Raw genomic sequence first — 21,139 nt, forward strand, 5'->3', positions numbered from 1 at the left:
TTATCCATTTGCTCCGGTTATGAATAAAATGGTACGATATGAACATGGCCAAAATGAAGCAGCTGGAATCAGCCATCACACACATACACGCAAAAAATATCAGCCCATGAAAACACCCCATGAAACGATGCTTTTGCCTCGTGGACCCATGTGAAATGTCCTTTTATTTCTTTCACAAAAATGAAATGTTTGTTTTGTTTCCTTTCATTGCCAGGAATAATAATGCATGTGGAATTTCGACGACTAGGCAGAATAGCTTTGTTGGGTTTTCACTCGTGATATATTGTTTGTCATTTTGCGTGTAAGAAGTTCCGTAAATGTTATCGTTTAGCGCAAGCGCAGTGGACTTGCCAAGTTTTCTGTGATTACTGACTAGTATCTTCAGAAACATTTGGACAGCATAATTAAAGTTCATAACCATGTTTTATTATCTTAAAAGGGTAATTCCACTTTTCGCAAAAAAAAGGGTAATTCCATTCCACAATATGTAATTTTGTTAGATTTCATACTAGATTAGTAGGAGTGCTACCTTATGATTGGGCATTAAATTTGAGTTCTGGCATCAAGTAAAAGGTCAAGGACGACTTTGCTAGTAGCACAATTCAAGGCATTATTATTGCCCGGCAGCCAAACAAGGCCGTGGTGGGATGAGCTTGCACGTGCTCATCCTCACTGCTCGGTCTCCTCCACCTTCATAGAGAGTTCATCATAACCCCCACCGGCATAGTCAGTGGGTGTTATTCGTTGCACCACCGAATTTATATTCCAGGAACGGAGACCTCTTCTCAGGGTCAAGCCTGGTGTGCGCTTCAATGTAATGCTGGTCCACCAACAAACGCGTGATCCTTCCTAGTCCTAGTGCTAAATTTAGCAATTTTTAGCAAAACATAACTGCGATTTATAAACTTCATGTCGTACGCGGCAGCATGAGCATGATTGGATGCCGATTTCCGAATCCTCAGGTCACATACGAAGCAGAGGCCAAGACAGTTGGATACCGATCGATATGCATGGAAAATCTCGGCAATTTATACATGGAGAATCTCAAAAAATAAATTGTCAATCATCAACAAGCAAGTACACACCATGTTCATCGTTGCCACATACATATAGATGCCTTTGGGCATCAATAAAGGCAAGGGTGCTCTCGAATTCGGATGAATATGATGCTGGACCTACCACACCTCCTCTCCTTTTATTTTTCCATCATCCTCTTGCGATGATGAGATTGCTACGGCCATTGGGAGCCGTTGCTTTCCTGTGGGCACTGCCCTCCATCCATCCATAGATATTTTTTGTTTATTATTATATCTATGTAGGCCATGTTTGTCTGGTTTGGCAGGATAGCAATCAAGGCCAAATAAATCCGCTACTCCTACTACTGTTCATCACATCTTGTGCAGACACTGGGACCATTGGTTTATTATGAGGGTTTTCCCTGCCAAGAATGGCTCTGGACCATTGCAATTTCTAAGGTTTTCCCTGGCAAGAATGGCAATGGCACTGGACCATGACAATTTTTGGATGTTGCAGATCTGGGTCACTGGTTGAGTTCCAGCATCCATTTAACAAGGCAGATAAACAAAAGAAATGCAGTTGAGAACAGCAAACACAGATCTCCACTCAACTACAGTCAGGGTTCTAGGTCAAGTACATTTGGTACAACAAAATGAGGAGACCGAAGAATTTTTTGGTACGGTCCTCGACAGAGATTAAATAATCCCTAGAGTAATAAGGATTAAATGAACAACGGCTGCTTCGTTCACCTCTCGAAGAGCATGACCATCTCGCAGTGCGAGGTGTGGGGAAACAGATCGACGGCCATGGCCCTCTTGGGGACGAAGGGCTCCGAGCTGGGCATCGACTTGGTCCTCTGCCTCGCGAGCCCGGCGCTGCTCATGTTTCGCCATCCACGGTGGCCCTTGTTCTTTTCCCTATGCTCGGTTGATGGGGTGCACAGCTCGATTGCGTTGGCAACTAGAGTCTCTGGATTGCAGGAAATGTACCTGGTAAATTTGAAGCAAAGAGTGAATGTCAGAGCAGTAAGAAGAAAAATACATGTAAACATTATGTGTTTAAACTTCTGAAAAACTACAGGTCTTTGTTTCTCTTTTTACTTCTTCTAACGTTTTCCAACCGAGATTTGAGATTTCAATAATGCATTTTTGTTCCCAGATGGCATGATAACCTCGTGATGGGAAACTTTACTTCTCTGTTCACCATTACAGTACAGAGCTCACGTTACTTCTCTGTTCACCAGCACAGTACAGAGCTCACATTACTTCTCTGTTCACCAGTAGAGTACAGAACAGGTATAGGGAGTACTTCTAAGTCATCCATGTTTCTCTTTCTACTTCTAATGACGTTTTCCAACTTGAGATTGAGTTTTCAATAATGTGTTTCTGTTTCCAGATGGCATGATAACTTCATAATGGGAAGCTTTACTTCCCTGTTCACCAGTACAGTACAAAGTTCACATTACTTTTCTGCTAATCAGTATAGCACAGAACAGGTACAGGGAGTACTTACACTAGACGACGGATGCGTGGATGAGTCCTCAATACCTTGATCACCTATTAAATATTCAATATGTGAGCTTGATCCTCCACAAAGGTCGGTAGTCCAATCACAAGCAGAATGGCATACAGGAAAAATAAATAAAACAATGTATATGTAGAACCAATCAGCATGGGGTGCTTCAATCAACTAACATGGTGCTATTTAGTAGTGCAAATTACATTCGTAAATGACAAGGTTCATGCTTGCTAGTTGGGTCATAATGCAGGAAGAAACATCCTGGATACCTACTGTACCTGGCAATGCAACCGCACTACTCTAGTGATCACCAGCTCTATTAAAAACAAAATTTCTGTAAAGTCTGCTTCATTTATATAGACATCCGTGACATGCATTTAACAATATATCACAGGTAAGAACGATATAGCTCAAATCCATCAATGTATTAAGCAACCAAAGGGCTAAGGCTTGCTCCAAGGTATCAGGTATTAAGACTCGAGTAAGCATTTCCAAACATAAAAGTAACTATGTATTATTTATGATAAGAAAACTGAATACTGAAATTTACTTACAGTAGGGTGAAGCCCAGCACGTGGAGGATCTACAATAGCAACAAAGTTCTTGAACTGGCATGCAGTAGCTGCAAGCACGTCATTTTTAGAAATCGAAGAACCTTCCTCGCGGGTTTTGGTGTGCTCTGAACAGTCAGCTGCTTTTGCATCAACGGACTCCTCATTGACCAATGATGATGCTTCCTCACTATTTTGGTTACAAACAGCCTCATTGCATTGCTCATGTCCACCTTCCAACTCTTTGCTAATCCCATCATCCAAGTCCTCATTTATCTCACCACTCTCATTTTTCTCTGTTAAGCTCTCCGTACTTTTACCATTATTCTCTGCATCACCAACTATATCCTCTTTTTTTCCTGTACCATTAACTTCTGAATTACTTTCAGAAGCTGCAATGTGCTGCTGTGGCGAACCAAGATACTCTGTGAGAAGAGACCCCATCACATCTTCAGCCTGTTTATTCCCAGCATGAGGATTCAGTTGAGATTATTGTGGTGAGTACAAACAATTGGGAAATCAAATGTGAAGATGATTCATGATCAGTGACACCAGAGTAATAGAATCATTCATTAGGGTAAATAAGTCTCACCTTCCCGCAGACAAAACGGCAATTTTTTATACCGTTAATAAGAGCATTTCTCTGAGCATCCACAACCGCTGATTCATTCATTTCAATTCCAACAACCTAGCATATTCAGCAACATAACTATGAGAAATGATATTCCAAAGCAATGGTTGAGCCATCTAACATGAATCACATTCACAACTGCGTTGTGCAATATACTGGAAACAAGAACCATCATTGACAATAAGATGAAATGTGCAAAAGAAATTACCATTCCAACACGGTGAGCTAATGTCAGGCCAATTGTTCCAGTCCCACAGCATACGTCAAAAAGTAATGTGTCCGAATTGAGATTGGCCCAATCACCAGCAAGGGTGTACAATCTTTCTGCAGCAAGAGTATTAACCTGTGTAACTGTGAGTCAATACCAAAGTCAACAAAGCCCAATTGGCAAAGTAGTTCGCAGTTAAGACAAACCTGAAAAAATGCTGTTGGTGACAGAGAGAACCGAAGATTGCTGATGTGGTCATGGATTCTTGTTTTATCCACTGCTCCCTCTTCTGATTGGTCCACTTCTGGCACCAATAGTGGGATCAGTGGACAGTCAGCTGGTGCTACATTTGATATTCCTGTGTGATCCTGAATGAGAGTGAAAATTTCATTAGCATCGAATATTTCAAGAATAACAAAGAAGCCTACTTCTTGAAACAAACTGCATCTGACATGTCTAAACTTGAATGAAGAATAGACATAGCCATAAAATTCACTCACCACATTCCCAAAATTGTGTATAACTGTATTAGTTGGCAAAGTCTTAAAAGTTTGATTGCACATGTTTTAAAATGACTGCTATTTTGAAATGGAGAGAGAGCTTTGTATAACTGTTCAGTTCAAACAATAAAGTCTTCTATAACTGTTCAAAAGTACAAAGTCACCAACTAGGTGGCAAGTGCTAAGCAGGCTTACCGAACTGTCACAGAGCACTGTAACACATATTAAGTTAACAAACTACAATAAAACTACATTTAGAGCAACTTAATGGACATAGGCAACACAGAATTCCTGAAGGAAAAAATGCATAGAATCATAGCTCTGATGCAACTGTTTAAACTTACTTGAACTACTATAGTTGTTAGAGGCAATGGAGGTGAGCATGTTGCAGCCCCCTGCACCAGTGTCTTGGACAATTTGGCAAACTCATCTTTCATCAGTACCTCATCAACACCTGTGGAGCATACCTGGAAATATAGAAAGTATAGCTTGTCAGTGGTACTGCCAACAGGAAATTTGTACTGCATTGAACTGACTGCACATCTCATTATCAGTCCAAACAACCTGGATAATAATCATGACTTCTGATATTTGTGTTTGTGTATCTTGTGCAACAACAGCTTGAGCTGGACTTCTTCCCTCTCGAACCTAATATGGAAACCACAGAATAAACAGTTAACCCTGTCAGGTGGATAAGCAGAGAAATTAACTATGCACAATCTCAAAAGAAAACAGAAACAAAAGCATGCGATGCAGATTTAAATGCTTAGCGAGAGCATACTGTGAATTGGCGCCAAAACCCAGAATTATCAACTCTGTTCCACGCAGGTAAGCATGATAACTGCAGAAAATCTTGGAATATCATAGCATATTTACAGGACATTGCTGAAACATTTGGGCAGTCCACAGGTTCCTCAACAGCAGTCACACCTTCCCTGAGATTTTGTTGTATCAATCATTAATACTGGAAGGCCAGTGAACAAAAAAAAAAAAAAAGAGGCAGCAACAAACCAACCTGAAATTCCCAAGCATAAACCCTACTGTCTTTTTACCCGCCAAGGAATGTCCCACAGAGAACTCACACTTATTACGATACCCATCAATCACTGGGGACTCCAGAATGCCTTCAAGCTTGCAAGAAAGACCACCTGGATGATTGGACAGACACTTAGCAAAGCTAAAGAGCAGAAGATCATACAAGAAGTGGGGCATGAAAACGTGTTTGGCAGATTGCAGCTAATGTAACATGTTTATGCCAGTTACCTACAAAGAACTGCTACCGCGCATATGGTTTAGTTTTAGGATACAGCCAAAAAAAATAACCTTTTGTAAGATTTCTTTGTTTAGAACACTGAAATAACATGTGCCGGGTACTCGGGATTATTAGTCGGGTCAACAGAGCAAAGCAAATGAACTCACAAATTGTATGTGTTGCGAACACTCAAAGGTGAATATTAATAAAAGATTTTTTTTCAGAATGCTTTGTGTGTTCTGTGCTATACAGCCAAAAAACAACCTTTTGTAAGATTTCTTTGTTTAGAACAATGAAATAACATGTGCCGGGTACTCGGGATTATTAGTCGGGTTAGCAGAGCAAAGCAAATGAACTCAGAAATTGTATGTGTTGTAAACACTCATAGGTGAATATTAATAAAAGTTTTTTTTTTCAGAAAGCTTTGTGTGTTGTGTGCTACACTGCTAATTGTGTTCACTTTCATGGAGATAAAGCTTGACAGACACTTTATACACGAGCAAGATAATCTCTGTATTTTGGTGAAGAGACTCTAAATGGTACTGAAATAGAAGCAGTACTGCAGTGCAAGAGTTCCCAACTTTCTGAAGTTTCCCTTTAAGCATTCCAGATAACAAATCCAGGAGTTCATTAACAGGACAACACCATAAACAAAATTGCAAGGTGCTCATAGCATAGCTAACGTTAATAATTGTTGTGCACATACATAGTGGACAAGCAGAGTTCAGGTGAATGAGAGTGGAATAGGAAATAGTTGGATTAGGACAAAGTCCAACAGGCATCTGAAGTCTAGGATAAGAAAGTCAAATCTGTTAGGAGTTGCTGTGTTAGGAAAGGGCAAGGGGCCAAGCATCCACTACATAAGGATGCCATGCATGACACAGTCGTCTATCCTCGGAAATGTAAATTGTTACTCCGTAGCGAATCAAGGTTACACACATATCTTATCAATAGCAACATTATGTATCTATTATTTTGTGTAACAGGCCTAGGAACAATAAAAATTGAATACCATATTGTATCTCGTATCAAGGTGTTCGTAAAACACCTACATGGTGATCAACATAAGTAATGAGAATAGCACATCAACAGTTCAATACTACGAGTAGAAGGTTACCAATTTGCTTTGCGTTGGAAATCCAATCTGGTAATGTAACGTCAGCTGGGCAAGCTTTCTTAGCATTCCGAGTCTGCAGTACAAGACAACAAGATAAGTGAACACAATTTCAGCAAATATAGAGCTGCTTCAGAGATAAAAATGGTGGATGGACATGAAATTGATCTTACAAGTTTCTTAAGTAACTGTGCCACTGAACTTTTTTTGTGCTCTAGCTGATCACTGTATGTCATATGCGCAAGGGGCGTAACTGCGTCACGCACAGTTCTTTTACTTGCTCCTGCTGCTTCAGGTCCGGATGTTCCATCAGCAGGAGCAGCAGCGTCACTACTGTTTTCTGTTGCTGCCCCATTATTAGATACTGGTCCTTCTGAATGCAACTTCTGATGAGACCTGCGATTGGCATCTGCTATCTTTATTTGCTTTCCACCAGATCGATTCTCCTTAAGGACCTACTCGAGTTGTGAGACAAAATTCATTATCATTTGTTAAATACCCAAACAGGTTGCCAGCACGACCAATGGACAATTACCTCCACAGCATTTCTCAGTTGTTCAACAGTTTCAAATGTCACAAAACCAACGGTCATTCCTTTCTTCTTCTTTGCTACTGCATATGAGATTCCCTGCACAACCATAATTGAAATTGTAGCATTAAGGTATTAGACAAAGTATACTCCAGACGACACACACTTTTAACATTCTTCAAGTCTCAATACTTTAACCCAGAACATAAACCAATCCTTGAAGATGCAAAGACATTTTCTACGCAATTCACAGCAGCAGAAGCGTCTGGTTACATTATTTTTACTTGCCAAATATATAGCAGATAAAAAGGCAGCCTTTCTCTACGAACTAGATGGCAAAACACGGCAAGACGAGCAACATGCCACCTTGTCCTACCGAATTCATACAATATATATAACTAGCCTCGCATATCTGAAAAACCGACATTATAATCTACTGGGCATATGCCGACGGCGAATCGTGTAAGCTGTTATTCTGCTGTCAGGTTACACCGATTTGTTTCAAAAGTCCCAGCTCATGTTTGGTGATATCCATGAGATTGGCAACTAAAGAGATTAAAATTTGTCCCATAAAACCACCTCATCCCGACAGTGAACTACCATGGACTCCTTCTAACACATGAAATTTTAGATTCCTGCTTCTGATTTCTTACAAAAAGAGTCGGTAGCTTCAGGGTTATATCGGTTCCCGCGGGTTCAGTGCAATATACAGGTCTTCAATCTAATTCAGTGTAGATGGCCTACTTCACTTCCTACCGTACTAGACTATTTCTTCTGGATACACAAATGAAGTAGTAGGAGATGTGAGATAATCAGTACTAGAACTTGCCTGCTCGTCAAGGAAGGACTTGAGCCTGTCGGCGAGCCAGTGCCGGGAGAGCCCGACGAGGCACTTGTCGAGCGAGCTCTCGTCGAAGGTGACCTCCTCCTGCCCCCACCGGCCCCTCCTCTCCTCCCCGGCCGCCCCCTCCCCCTCCTCCTCGGAGACCCTGCGCAGCTTCTTGGCCCGGTCGGAGGTGGGGTCCCACGTGCCGTCGGGCCGCGGCCGCAGCTCCTCCTCCGTGTGCGCGTACCGGCACGCCTCCCCGTGGTTGCACCCGTCCTGGCCGCCCCCCCGCCGCCGGAAGAAGGAGCACAGGCTCGTCTTCGACATCGGGTGCCGCTCGCCCTCGCCGGTGGTGGCGGGGGCTGCTGCTGCTGATGCTGGTGCGGCGTCTCCGGGGGCTGCCTCCGGCGACTCCTCCTCCCTCTTGCGCTTCTCTCCGGCGGGCTCGGTCTCCTGACCCTGCTGCTCCGGCGGCGGCGGCTGCGTGGTGGCCTCCATGGATGGATTCTCCCCGGAGGCTGCCGCCGGAGACTCCTCCTCCCTCTTGCGCTTCTCCCCGGCGAGCTCGGGCGCCTGCTGGTCCGGCTGTTGCTGCTGTGGCGGCGGCGGCGGCGGCGTGGTGGTGTCCTCCATGGCTGCGGGGACGGAGGGTTTGCGGAAAAGGTTTTCGGGGAGAGCTCCGGCTGTTTTCTGAGATCGAGGCGGATTTCTATCAGGCCTTTTTGCCGAAAAGCCTCTGGGCCCAATTTGGGCCTTTGACATGAAATAATTCCATGGGCCTGGTTAAAGAGCCCACGTCGCTGACTGTACCACCACTTTCTCTTGTACACTCTCCAGACCTCCCCCTTCTCCCCCGTCTCCGGCAGCCGGCGAGCCTCATGGGCGCCGACGAGAGAGAGCCAAACGGCAGCAATTTCCTAGTACATATACTTGCGGCCTGCAAGTCCCCTTCTCCGTCGTTGGTTCAGAGGGTAAGAAGCTCTTCTGCATTTGTTCGATTCAGTCGTGCTTCCTGTTCGACAGCAGTTCTGACCTTCGCCGTGTGCTGCAGAACCACCTCCGACGCTGATACCCGCCCTCCACTATGTCCCCGCCACCGAGGGGAGGCCAGACGGCGCCCAGCACTCCAACCGCCAGGCGCCAGCCAGCTGCCCCGACTGCAGAGAGCCAACGAGCCGCGGTTGCCGCCAGATCCGGGACCGGCTGGCGTGGGAGGTTAACGGCCTAACGCCAACCCTGTACTACCTCTCACAGGCCCTCAGCCCCTTTTCAGTTTCTCTTCTCCTTATCTGTCAGAAATCTGAATCCGTCCTGTGCAGGCTGGGCATTTCAAACGCAGTCAACTCTCCTGGTCTTTCCGAGATCTACGCGCTCAACCGTTTTTTATCATCTCACCTCGGATCAGCGTGGAGCATCCAATTCTTTAACAAACGGTAGGTGCAGTCGCCTTTATACAGATTACATTATGATGTACGTACGTACTCTGTACCTTGTAGTTTCTGGGAAAGCTCCAGCCGGGTAATGGGTAGGTAGCCACGCCCGTCTACAAAAGCTGCGCCAAGGAGCTCTCTCATCCGTCACCAGTCTTTGCAGTGTTAATCTCCTCCAGGACTGGCAGAGACATCACTGTCAAATGTCTTCTCCGGATATTCAGGTGCTAATTACTCGTCCCTTGTTTTTCAGCAGACATCCGGTTTTATATTGATCAAAAGAATATCAGAATCCTTGGCTCCGCTTTTGTCACCTCTGCATATCTTTACTCTAGATGACACATACTGGTTTCTCGTAATAGCTGAAGTTGATGACAATGCATCTGTGCAATCCCTTATGTCAGTTTTGATAGTTTTGTTGATTCCAGCTTACTGTATAATTTCCACTGTCCTCGTTATTATATTGTTTTCACTTTTCTTTGATTGTGCACTGCGATATACAGGACACACCAAGAATTGTTTCACCTACAGGGGCACCCTTGTATAAAGTTGCTCCCGTAACAAAGATTCTAGTTGAGCCAAGCAAGGCATTGAAGTCTCCTTTCTTGGTGAAACGACAATCTCTTCATCGACCAGACACCAAAGTACTGGAGGGTTTGTATCATGACATTACCACTAATCCATCACCCATATGGCAATAGTACATTATACGTGTCATCAACATCTACTGGTTTTTACTTGTCTATTTTTTTGCTCATAATGCGGTTCCTTACTGCTTTTCCACGCTATATATGGGTGTTATCTGTTGAAGCCTTGAAGATCTTCCGGAATTAGTGAAGATTGAGAAAATGATGAACGATGAGAAAAAGCAGAAAAAAGAAATAGCAATGAGTAATTGGCTAAATTTTGTTGTTAGCAACATGGGCAGAGAGGATGCTCGTGACTTTTGGAATACCAAGTGCCTCGGTTGGAGGCACTATGCTGATTCAAAATGGGCAGAAAAATCAATGAGTCGACATTTGGATCCCAAGGATCTCAAAAAAGTATTCTATGCTGGATCAGTACTGTATAACGCTTCACAATCACATATGGTATGATCTCTTTCTCGCACTTTCTACAAGAAAGCTAGGGTGAATAAATTAGCTGTGTTGTAAACGTGATCTTGTTATGCTATTAAACCAGTCCAGTTTGAGTTATATGCATATGAAATGGATTCCGTTAGTGAGTACAAATTAAACAGTGTTGTTTGTTTGTATCTAGGTATTCATCCCAGTCTTTCATGATCACCAATGGACTTTATACGCTTTCAACATGTGTGATCAGAAGCTCAGCATTCTGGACTCTCGACCAGATACCACTAAAGGTGCTGATCCCACCAAGCGGCACCAGAAAACGAGATGCAACATCTGTGATGCACTTACCGTAACCATGAACTATGCAATTGATTTTCGTAGCTGGGAGTACCAGTTTCCCAAAGTACCTAGACAACAGGACAGGTATGTTCTGTTTCACTAATTGTTTTGAAGTTCTTAAACTTGTTTCATTTCCTAATTTGTCTGCTGTGAAAGTTCAACTATAACTTCGTTCTAAATTAACTGGACCACTCTTTTCTTTTTAATTTTTGAAAATGGCTATCTTGCCCCATTTAAAAAAACAAAAGGAACTTCTAACTTATTTGGTCCCACAATTTGTCTCACTTTGTCTAGCCGTCGATGTAGGATCCCTTGTCATTGTTTGTCTAGCCGTTGCTGTAGGGTTCTCTTCCATTACACCGTGCTCTTTTCTGGACATGTAGCAACCGGACCATATGCCAGGAAGAGCACGGTCTAAAGGCAATAAGTTATGTAGAATTTTTTTTGTGTCTAGGATTATGGTGGCATATGATAATCTTGTTTGGTGAACTGCTTTTGCATATTTTTGTCATTTGGTTATCAGCTTTTGGTATGATCGCAATCAACTGAGATTCAAATCATGTCATGCTTTATAGAAAACCATATCAGAGACATTCCTTGGGTAAATTTAATGTTTTGTTTTGTATTTCAAGAGGTAACTATGATTTGGTTTGCCAAACAAGACAATAACTTTTCCTTAGCTACTTTTCCATGAGCATAGTTTTAAAATAAGTTCAGCACACCACTGTTTAGCAACCTTTAACTGGACCGTTTTCTGACTATATTTATGCAGTTTGGTTTAGCATGGAATAAATGTGAGATGGAAGATGGACCTATTTTGCTAAAAATAGTTAGTTTCTTTAGTATCATGTGCTTAAATAACAGATTAAGTTTGGCGTCCTTGCCGTTAAGGCAAGGATGAAAAAAACAAGTACCAAATCAGAGTTACCTGTGCTTTTGCTAGTTGCTACTAACACTCCGGGCACCCTCACCTCTCCTCCAGTGCCTTGACTCACAAATTCAACGAAGCAAACTCCTTGTGAATTTCGTTGCCAGGACTTCATCATTGGGATTGATATTTTTTTCCAGGCGCATCATCATCCATGGTGGTAGGTTCTGATACCATAAGATGTTGTAGCCGATGTTAGCTATGGGGTTGTAGCGTGGGATACTCGCTGGACGCAAGTGTCATTGCCGTATGGCCATCATGGTACTGTAGAAGGGTAGTGGGAAAAGATTGGAGAATTAGAGGGGTAAAAGAGAAGCATAGGTATGAACTAGATATTTCATTGCTTGTCTTCCTTAGTTTTTTTCTAAGTCAGGCACTGTTCAATGAACAGTACAGTTGGGAACTATCACAAACTGCTCCTTTACAGAGCTATCCCAAACTGACTTGAACACAACCGATAAGACTCTTTACTTCTACTAGGCCTCCTACCAACTCTGGATAGTCCTGAATTCTCTAGATACTCCTGGACTGAACTAACTCTAGATACTATTCTTACTTACTTCTACTAGGATACCTACCCACTCTGCATAATCCTGGACTTTTCTGGATACTCCTGGACTGAACTAACTTTGGATACTCCTGGATTGAACTAGGTTCATCTAACACCAGCTGGATTCTCTTGGATGCCACAACAATTATTGAGTCGCTCTAGGCGACATGAGAAAATGTGCTACTCCCTCCGTTCCTAAATATAGGTCTTTCTAGAGATTTCAACAAGTGACTACATACGAAGCAAAATGAGTGAATCTACACTCTAAAATATGTCTATATACATCCGTATGTGGTAGTCCATTTGAAATCTCTAAAAAGACTTATATTTAGGAACGGAGGGAGTAGTAGTGAGTGGCTCAACCTTTATGGATGGCCGAACCATATACCCAGTACTAATAAGCACATATATTTTATTGTTGTGGTGAATATCATTTTATTTACAAAAGCCAAACATTTGCACACCAAAGTCAACATTCTTAATGGTGTCGATTTTCAATCAGATGTTGGAATCTATCTCCTTTGTCGTGGCTTCATAGGTAAATTTCCACCAATAGATATTCTAGCTACTGAGATCATTTTTTTGTTGATGAGAATCATGCACATGGCTGGATAGTGGAGACGTTACTTTGTACAGTAGAAATCAATACCTTGAAAATATGAGATAGATTCCAACATCTGATTGAAAACACAATGGAGCATCCACACTTGTCATGTAATTTGCCTCGATTATTTTCCTTTGTATCTTGTGTAGTTGTGTGTGAAATACTTGACCCTTTTTTTCTCGTTGCACTTGTAGCGGTGATAGTGGATTTTTCGTATTCAATTTCATGCGCTTGTGGGACGGCCATCAACTTGTTCGATGGTTTCCGACTGTAAGTGGCCACCACGCACCTTGATGTTTTCTCCCCGTTTTGGCCTAAATACTTAACTGGATATCATATGTTACTAGGAATCAAGGGAGCTGCGGAAGGATTTTTTGGCATACATACTCTTGTGCAAGGATGACAATGTAAATCTGCCCGATGAAGTTTCTTTGAAGATTAAAAATCTTCCTGGTGAGATGCTCTGGAGCCTTGATTAGTGTCGACTTTTTATTCCTAATATGGTGGACATACACATTGACACACACACCATATCGCCCATGGGAAGAGGTACATAGGGACATACGTGTACAGATGTACACTTATTATTTTTGGTGAAAAACTTAAGTACCTATTTATAATTGAAGAACAATATACATCAAGTAAGTTAGAAAACCTGACTAAAAATGCGATTTGTACGAATGCTGGCTTCGGCACTGGTCACGAAAAAGTTGAGTGCACCCACATGCACAAAATCGCAGGCAAATATACGACAGTACAAACGAACACATCTTATTATACCAATGGTACTCGTTGTGAATAGCGCTGGACTGAACCCCAGACCCCTGGATTCACGTCTGCATATATAATGAGGCTTGATATGCTCTTCTCTAGATAAATAATGCTTTAGCTAGGTGGTAGGATTTGTTCTAGATCAAAGTAGTTGCTTTGCCCACGATGTTGTGTATCTTTGTACACAACGGGTAAACACCGACGAATTTGAGAAATAATAGATTGAGTGAACAAAGAAACATTTATGTCCAATGAAAAACTAACAAAATTAGTGCCCTACTAACGCAAAATTTGAAGAACATGTTCTTTTCGTATAGGTGCAGAACTGATATTATTTTACATGGAAATTTACAAGCACAGAGTACTTGAATATTGACATGTTTACTTTTTAAAATGAAACTGGGAAAACTTTTTTTTCACCTCAGAGCAAGCACAGAGTGCCATTCAGATAGAAAAAATCTCAATTGTGGTACAGTTTGTCGCAAGGTTTCCTAGTGGTTGTCATAGACTGATAAGCAACCTTCAATCATTTGTTTTTTTTTTTTGCAAATTTCTCTGTTTATTGTAATTACACACTTGGTATTATTTATATATAGAACTTTGATATTATTTAGGTGTTCGCACTATTGGTGTCTGGCTATATATATTATTATAAATCACTTTCTATAAGAAGTTTTAAAACATATAACTGGGATGTGTGTATTTTTCGGTACAAAAGGTGTGGAAACTGGATATGTTCACTTTCGTTATCTAAAAACATTGTCAGTTTTGTTTATAATCTATATTATTAGATATATGTGACCGTGGAAGAGAGTGGGTTTGGTTCCTGGGTGGACCTACACTAAAAAAATATTATGCATGTACATATTTCAGTCTTTTATTTATAATCTATATTATTTGATATACTACATGTTTTTGGTTTGGGGATGAAAGAGAGGGGTTTGGCTCCTGGGTGCACCTACACGAAAAATATTATGCATGTACATATTTGAGTCTTTTATCAGGCCCACAAAATTTCATGCCAAAAGAAGCAGATCCATATTCTAAAAAAACAAATTTAGTTTTCTAAAAAAGCAAAAAAGGTACGCCCTCCGATCCTTTGTACTAGTGTAGCGTAAAAAACGTACTTATATTATGGGAGGGATCCACTGAGGGAGTACAAATTTAGTTTTTTAATTGACACTGGTCTAGTACAAAGTTGTACTAATTTTGTACCAAACTAGCGTCAATTAATTTGGATCGGAAGGAGTACAAATTGTGACCCGGATCTCGCGAATATATCCTTCCTGGTCCTCTCGTACTAGGGGAAGGTCCTCTCTAAACTCGGCTTTATTTTTTGCGCAGGACATAAGATCTTTTTTTTTTTGCATGAACTAGAAGACTTCCAACATTGACATGTGTGACTCTTTTTTTTTGACATTTCGAAAAATTACGTTCATTGACTTATATACATGCTTTCTCGGCCATCCACTATTCAAGTCATTAGTTTCAAGTGGTATTTCGAAGAAGCGCGAAAGCTGGGCAGAAAAAATTGAGGAACTTATATCGCTGATAGTTGTTTGTACCATTCCTCTTTTGAACTTTCAACAGTTTTTATGATTTATATGATAGTTGTTTGTGATTTCTATGATTTTGTTTGTTAGACCTAATGCATATACAATCTTTATATGAAAAATATCATCATGAAAAATGTAAATAAAGCTTTGACTCTACAGTTTTCTCTCTGCATCTTGCGCATAGGAATGTATAGTTGTATTTGTACTCAAGTATCTCTTTGTGATGAATCCTTGCTAAATATAGTTGTGTTTGTGATACAACTCAATTCTCTGCGACACACGTTACCATATACTTCTATCTATCTACAGAATTGTTATTGGGCCCACCAATTTCGCAGTCTAGATCCCATCTTTTTCTCTCAATTGTTCACCAATTAGTAATTTATAGCATTGTTTGACTGAACTTTAGGTGACTGTTCTCTACAGGGGAGATGATGGATTGCATATTGCACAAGGTTGCGATGGAAGGCACTAGACTTGGTACTGGGAATCAGGGAGAGCATGTCGGTGTTGGTCCATCTAATAATGCACCATCTGATCATTCAATTAACGTGGGCACAGAGCTAGAGGCATCTACTGAAAGCTCCAATGAGCTTGCTAATGCTCATTCAAGTTCCAGAAGAGAAGCTGCTGCAGCGTCTAGTACCGGATATCAGGGAGAGCATGGTGGTGTTGGTTCATCTAATAATGCACCATCTGATCATTCAATTACCTTGTTCACGGAGCCAGAGGCATCTACTGAAAGCTCCAACGAACTTGATGATGCTTATTCAAGTTCTAGTAGAGAAGCTGATGCGGCGCTTGGATATCAGGGAGAGCAGGGCAGTGTACCAGCTGATCATTCAATTACCATGACAGCGGAGCCAGATGCATCTGCTGAAAGCTCCAACGAGCTCACTAATGCTCATTCAAGTTCCAGTAGAGAAGTTACTGCAGCGTTTAGCACTGGATATCAGGGAGAGCATGGTGGTGTTAGTCCATCTAATAATGGGCCATCTGATCATAAACTTACCATAGAGGTATCCACTGTAAGCTCCAGCGTGCTTGCTAATGCACATGCAAGTTCCACTAGAGAAGTCGCTGCGGCATCTGGTGCACCAGATCCTGCATTAGCATCCTATGATTTTCTTAGTACATGTCATCGAGTCACCTCCGATGGGGACGGGGTGCTCCATATTGCTGCAAGGTTTGGAAATGTTGAACTATTGCATGACATCTTGGAGAACCATGAAACCCTCGCAGAAGTGCTTTTATTAGCAGTGAACAACAGTGGAGATACACCACTGCATTGTGCAGCTGCAAGAGGGGGTAATGACATTGGCAAACTTTTCTTGGGACATTTAATGAAAGAGGATACAGATACAGTAACTGCCAATCTTGGTTGGAACACAATTCCCAGGTTTTTGAACAGAGATACAACACTGAATCGTGCGGCTCCTGGAGTCAAATATTTTTTGAAAAATATGGAGGACGAGAACAAGGATGGTATTGCCATGTTTCTGAGGGCCCAAAATCTCAAAGGAGAAACGTGCTTACATGAGGCAGTGCGGCACGGCCATGCTGAGATTGTGAAGGCACTAATTTCGATGGACGAAAAAATTGATTACTCTGGCTGGCCCGCGCTGGTACAGATAGTGGACAATGAGGGTATATCTCCACTGTACTTGGCTACCACTATACGAAGGATTGAGATCGTTGAGGCCCTCACAAGAAAGCAAAACAAGTATTCGGCATCATTTGCAGGCCCTGCAGGAAAAACTGCATTGCATGCTGCCGTGGTTCTCCTCGACGAAGGTATGTAATTGGCAATTTTACTTCCCTCCACTCCTTTTCAAGGCATTTAGTGGTGTTACCTTTTCCATCTTGTGTCATATGGATTTGAATCAATGCGACTGTAACGGTAGAAAACACTGCAGCAAATTATTTCTAGTCCAGGTAATCATAGTAACATGAGACAGCAGCATATATATGTAGCGTCGCTGATGCACTCTCACCGTCACATTATTGTCTGCAGTTTCCCATTATTCTTGTTTTCCTTTCCAAAAGGAGCTTTTAACAAGGCCTGACTGCTTGCACTTGTCCGCATGAGGATAGAGCCTAGGTAGTTTACCCCATATTTTCTTTCTTTTTAGGATAATGGAAGAACATTCTTCACTGGCATCTGCATCCAAAGATAAAAACAACTCAATTTATAGCCACACGAAATTACAACTAGCGTATTTCCTCAGGGAGAGAAGATAGTGGAGACATCCTTTTCTCATTTGATTATTTTTGGTCCTCTGCAAGGAGAACCCAATATTTATAGTGCCCTTTGTGTTTTCTTTGTTATTGCATTCTACTCCCTCCATATCAAAATATAAAACGTTTTTGTAGGCTACTTATATTTTGATACAGAGGTACAGTAGTAACTAAGAAATTTGGTAGTAAAATTTCATAAACCAAGTGACAGTTAATCTTGTTAACGCTATTTGCAGGACTGGTTGAGATTCTGCTGAAATGGAAGGCAGGTCTTACATCGCAGGTAGATGAATCCGGCAGCACTCCTCTGCATTTTTTGGCATCACTCTCCTTGGAACGCAGGGAACACAACACTATTTTGTTCCTACTCTACAAGTTGCAACGAGATCTTAATATTGTGATAAAGTTTCTGTGCTGCAAACCACCCCAAGACTCGGGTATCGTAGAATTTATTATGGAAAAAGACCCACTTTCCGCATTGTATGTGGACTGTACGGGATCGATGCCCATACACATTGCCGCTGCACATGGGAGACTTGATACAGTAAAGAAGTTGCTCAAAGAGTGTTCTTATTGCGAGACATCACGCAATGCTTCTGGCCAGACCTTCCTTCATGTTGCAGTCGAGAAGGAAAAGCTCAATATTGTGGATTATGTTTGCGGTGAAAAGAAATTCAACAAAATTCTGAACGCAGAGGATCAAGATGGGAATACTGCCCTTCATCTAGCCGTAAATAATGCAAGTGAGAAAGTTGTATGCACTTTAATGCAGAACAGGGAGGTTTGCCTCAACTTTGCAAACAAGGAGGGGCGGACGTCTCTTGACCTGGCATTCTTGAGGCTTCACCCTGATGTGATATGCATGAAGGTATGTGATGTTTATATTTGTATATATATAATTCTCACTAGGCAGTTGGGCTCGATACTGGCACTGGAGAGTATATTTATTATCTTGGCATTTTCTTTGTTTTTTTTAACATGGTGTGTGCGCATTCTACCAGGGGCCTCGGGAGTGGATATTTTTCGACTTGTTGCATGGCGGTGGTGATTTTGGTGTCGGTAGTTGGGACCAGCTTGCCAAAGATGTTGTTAAACCAGACTGGGAGAAGGAATCGGAAAGAGTGGGCAAGTCGGCATCCATGCTGGCCGTGTGCGCGGTACTCATCCTGAATGCAGCACTCTTGGCGCCCTTCAACGTGATCAAGCAGATGGACAAGGACGCTCCCTTCAATGTGCTTGCTTTCCAAACCTTTGTGGTTTCCGACTCCATCGCGTTTGTCTGCTCTGCAGCGGCCACATATTTCTGTGCGCGTGCTGGTTTTGCCATGTCAGATGGCTGGGCGCGCTTGAAAAACCTGATTACTGGGACATTTGCCCTTGTTGTCGCAGCCCTGGGTCTGATGATCACTGTGGCTCTGGCACTCTTCCTGGTGTTACCTGGGGGTACTGGGTTTTTACCCATTCTTATTGCAGGCTTGGGCATTTTCTCCCAGCTGTTCTTCGGCTTCTTAAGATCCTGGGTCACATCCACCTTTGCTCATCTGAGAGCTATACGGGCTAGAGCTGGTACTCTACGACTCGTCTGCATCCTGCTGTTTCAGCACAGTGCTATACAGCCAGTGTGGGTGGTTCCTTCAGGATCTACTAGTCTGTTATGGTCAGTAGCATTTGTCGTGGCTGCGTTTGCCATAACCATATCACTCACAACAAAATTTGCCGGGGGAGCATAGTTATGTTTTTTATTTTTTTACTGAGCTTCAAGTAACTTTCAAGATGTTGCCCTCGCCATCTGTACTATTACTTTCCCAGCCATCTCTTTTTTTTTTTGCGGGATACTTTCCCAACCATCTCATTAGTAATAAATGCTGAAATGGCAGAACTTGATCTCCTGCTTGTTGTTGAAATATGAGATGGGCCTAGAGCCCATATGACAATTTCAGATTTGATCTCTAAGGGCCCATGTAGGTGGCATGACAAGGTGGTGGGAAGTTTAGTCCCACCCCGGAAGTGGAAGGAGAGTTGGAGTGGTTTATAAGGGATTCTCTTCCTCATGCTATTGGAGCTTGAGAAGAGATGAGGCCCTCGCGCACTCCTCCCCCGCTCGCCGCGCCGCGCCGCGGGTTGCGGGATTGAGCCGAGCCGAGCTCACTCAGGCCTCCGGATCCTGTACGGGAGAGGGGCGATTAAGTTTTTGGGTAGCGACTACGCTTCTGTTCATCTACGTCCACATCACCATGTCGAGACCATGGCGCCGCATGGCCGATTGGAGGGTATACATCGTTTATCCCTCTCATGTTTCTTTCTGTTGTAGCAGTGCTAGCGATATGCGTAGTACATACTCTGTTAGATCGTAACCAGTGTGTTATCAATACTGTCAATGTCATGCTCATGATTTATTCATGGATTAATTTAATCGGAAAACTGCCTATTTTCTTATCAATCCAAAAACCTCATATGTGTAGGAGTTTTTCGAATTCTGGTTTTGCTGCTGCACTAAAACCGTCGCCGTTTACGGGGACGTACTTTAAGCGTTGGCAGACTAAAACCACCTTATGGCTCACTGCCATGAACGTGTTCTGGGTCGCCGGTGTGACTCCCACAGGAACGATCGCTCCTGATCAGGAGAAGGCGTTCAAGGAGGCCACTGTCGTGTTCCTCGGGGCAGTTCTGAGCGTGATTGGAGATAAGCTGGTTGACGCATATTTGCATGTGCGGTCTGCCAAGGACTTGTGGGAGGCGCTCGAATCTAAGTTCGGGGCTGCTGATGCAGGGAGCGAGATGTATATTATAGAGCAGTTCCATGATTACAAGATGGTTGAAAACCGTCCTGTATTGGAGCAGGCACATGAGATAATATGCATTGTTAAGGAGCTTGAGCTTCTTAAGTGCGAGTTACCGGGCAAGTTTGTCGCGGGCTGCATAATCGCTAAGCTTCCCAATTCCTGGAGGAACTTTGCCACCACTCTGAAACATCAGAGACGTGAATTCTCTGTGAAGGATGTCATTGGCCATCTGAGTGTTGAGCGGAATTCAAGGGCAAAGGACTCGCACGGAAAAGGGGTCGAAGGAACTTCTGTGGCCAACATGGTGCATCAGAAGAACTCCAATTCCCACAAGCCCAAGGGAAAGAACGGTGTCCAACAGAGTGCCGACTTTAAGAAGAAGGGTAAGAAGACCTTCAAGAAGAACAAGAAGGATGAGGGCTCCTTTACTTGTGGTTCGCTTGAACATTGGGCCAACAAGTGCCCAAACAAGTATAAGAAACAAGGGCATGACTCCAAGTCTGTCAATATGATTGTGAGCAACAATGAGGGTGGTGCATCTGGGTACGGTAATTTATTTGCTGTATTTTCAGTTTGGCCGTCCACCGATTGGTGGGTCGACACAGGTGCAGGTGTTCATGTGTGTGCTGACATTTAATTGTTTTCTTCTTACCAGGCCACAGGTCACGGGTCCGTACTGATGGGGAATGGCGCGAGTGCTTCTGTTCTTGGTGTTGGCACG

At 42.6% G+C, this 21,139-nt stretch overlaps 2 protein-coding genes across 4 annotated transcripts; one reads left to right on the top strand and one right to left on the bottom strand.

The window, feature by feature from the left end:
• Positions 1 to 1,600: 1,600 nt before the first annotated feature.
• LOC125535221 (zinc finger (CCCH-type) family protein) lies at positions 1,601 to 8,923 on the bottom strand. Its single transcript, XM_048698268.2, has 14 exons — positions 8,150 to 8,923; positions 7,327 to 7,419; positions 6,965 to 7,246; positions 6,795 to 6,867; positions 5,441 to 5,573; positions 5,207 to 5,360; positions 4,990 to 5,073; positions 4,770 to 4,892; positions 4,132 to 4,293; positions 3,926 to 4,060; positions 3,679 to 3,774; positions 3,090 to 3,542; positions 2,530 to 2,573; positions 1,601 to 2,006 (listed from the first exon to the last, which is right to left on the bottom strand). The coding sequence occupies exons 1-14, from the start codon at positions 8,906 to 8,908 to the stop codon at positions 1,763 to 1,765; spliced, it is 2,835 nt and encodes a 944-aa protein (XP_048554225.2). The 5' UTR covers positions 8,909 to 8,923; the 3' UTR covers positions 1,601 to 1,762.
• Positions 8,924 to 8,951: 28 nt separating this feature from the next.
• On the top strand, positions 8,952 to 19,524 carry LOC125535220 (uncharacterized). Of its 3 annotated transcripts, none has more exons than XM_087542819.1 (12): positions 8,952 to 9,117; positions 9,198 to 9,384; positions 9,466 to 9,579; positions 9,731 to 9,800; positions 10,080 to 10,276; positions 10,388 to 10,667; positions 10,837 to 11,072; positions 13,265 to 13,340; positions 13,418 to 13,523; positions 15,824 to 17,191; positions 17,872 to 18,503; positions 18,637 to 19,524. In XM_087542819.1, the coding sequence occupies exons 4-12, from the start codon at positions 9,780 to 9,782 to the stop codon at positions 19,363 to 19,365; spliced, it is 3,645 nt and encodes a 1,214-aa protein (XP_087398945.1). In that variant the 5' UTR covers positions 8,952 to 9,117; positions 9,198 to 9,384; positions 9,466 to 9,579; positions 9,731 to 9,779; the 3' UTR covers positions 19,366 to 19,524. The 3 variants fall into 3 exon arrangements, with proteins under 3 accessions (XP_087398945.1, XP_048554224.2, XP_087398944.1); XM_048698267.2 differs by having other exon boundaries at positions 9,740 to 9,800; XM_087542818.1 differs by having other exon boundaries at positions 8,965 to 9,117; positions 9,643 to 9,800.
• The last annotated feature ends 1,615 nt before the right edge of the window (positions 19,525 to 21,139 follow it).

The sequence above is a fragment of the Triticum urartu genome, chromosome 2A, assembly GCF_056163025.1.
Source record: "Triticum urartu cultivar PI428250 chromosome 2A, HENAU_Tu73, whole genome shotgun sequence".
In the NCBI taxonomy this organism is placed as follows: Eukaryota; Viridiplantae; Streptophyta; class Magnoliopsida; order Poales; family Poaceae; genus Triticum; species Triticum urartu.

What these genes read in the sequence shown, in the direction of transcription:
- LOC125535221 (XM_048698268.2), bottom strand. Translation starts at nt 8,908, where the DNA reads ATGTCAAAGGCCCAAATTGGGCCCAGAGGCTTTTCGGCAAAAAGGCCT. An exon ending in AACTGAGAAATGCTGTGGAG is followed by an intron (nt 7,247 to 7,326) that starts GTAATTGTCCAT and finishes CAACTCGAGTAG; the next exon opens with GTCCTTAAGGAGAATCGATC. An exon ending in CACAGTTACTTAAGAAACTT is followed by an intron (nt 6,868 to 6,964) that starts GTAAGATCAATT and finishes CTTGTACTGCAG; the next exon opens with ACTCGGAATGCTAAGAAAGC.
- LOC125535220 (XM_087542819.1), top strand. Translation starts at nt 9,780, where the DNA reads ATGTCTTCTCCGGATATTCAG. An exon ending in ACGCTTCACAATCACATATG is followed by an intron (nt 10,668 to 10,836) that starts GTATGATCTCTT and finishes GTTTGTATCTAG; the next exon opens with GTATTCATCCCAGTCTTTCA. An exon ending in TTGTTCGATGGTTTCCGACT is followed by an intron (nt 13,341 to 13,417) that starts GTAAGTGGCCAC and finishes ATATGTTACTAG; the next exon opens with GAATCAAGGGAGCTGCGGAA.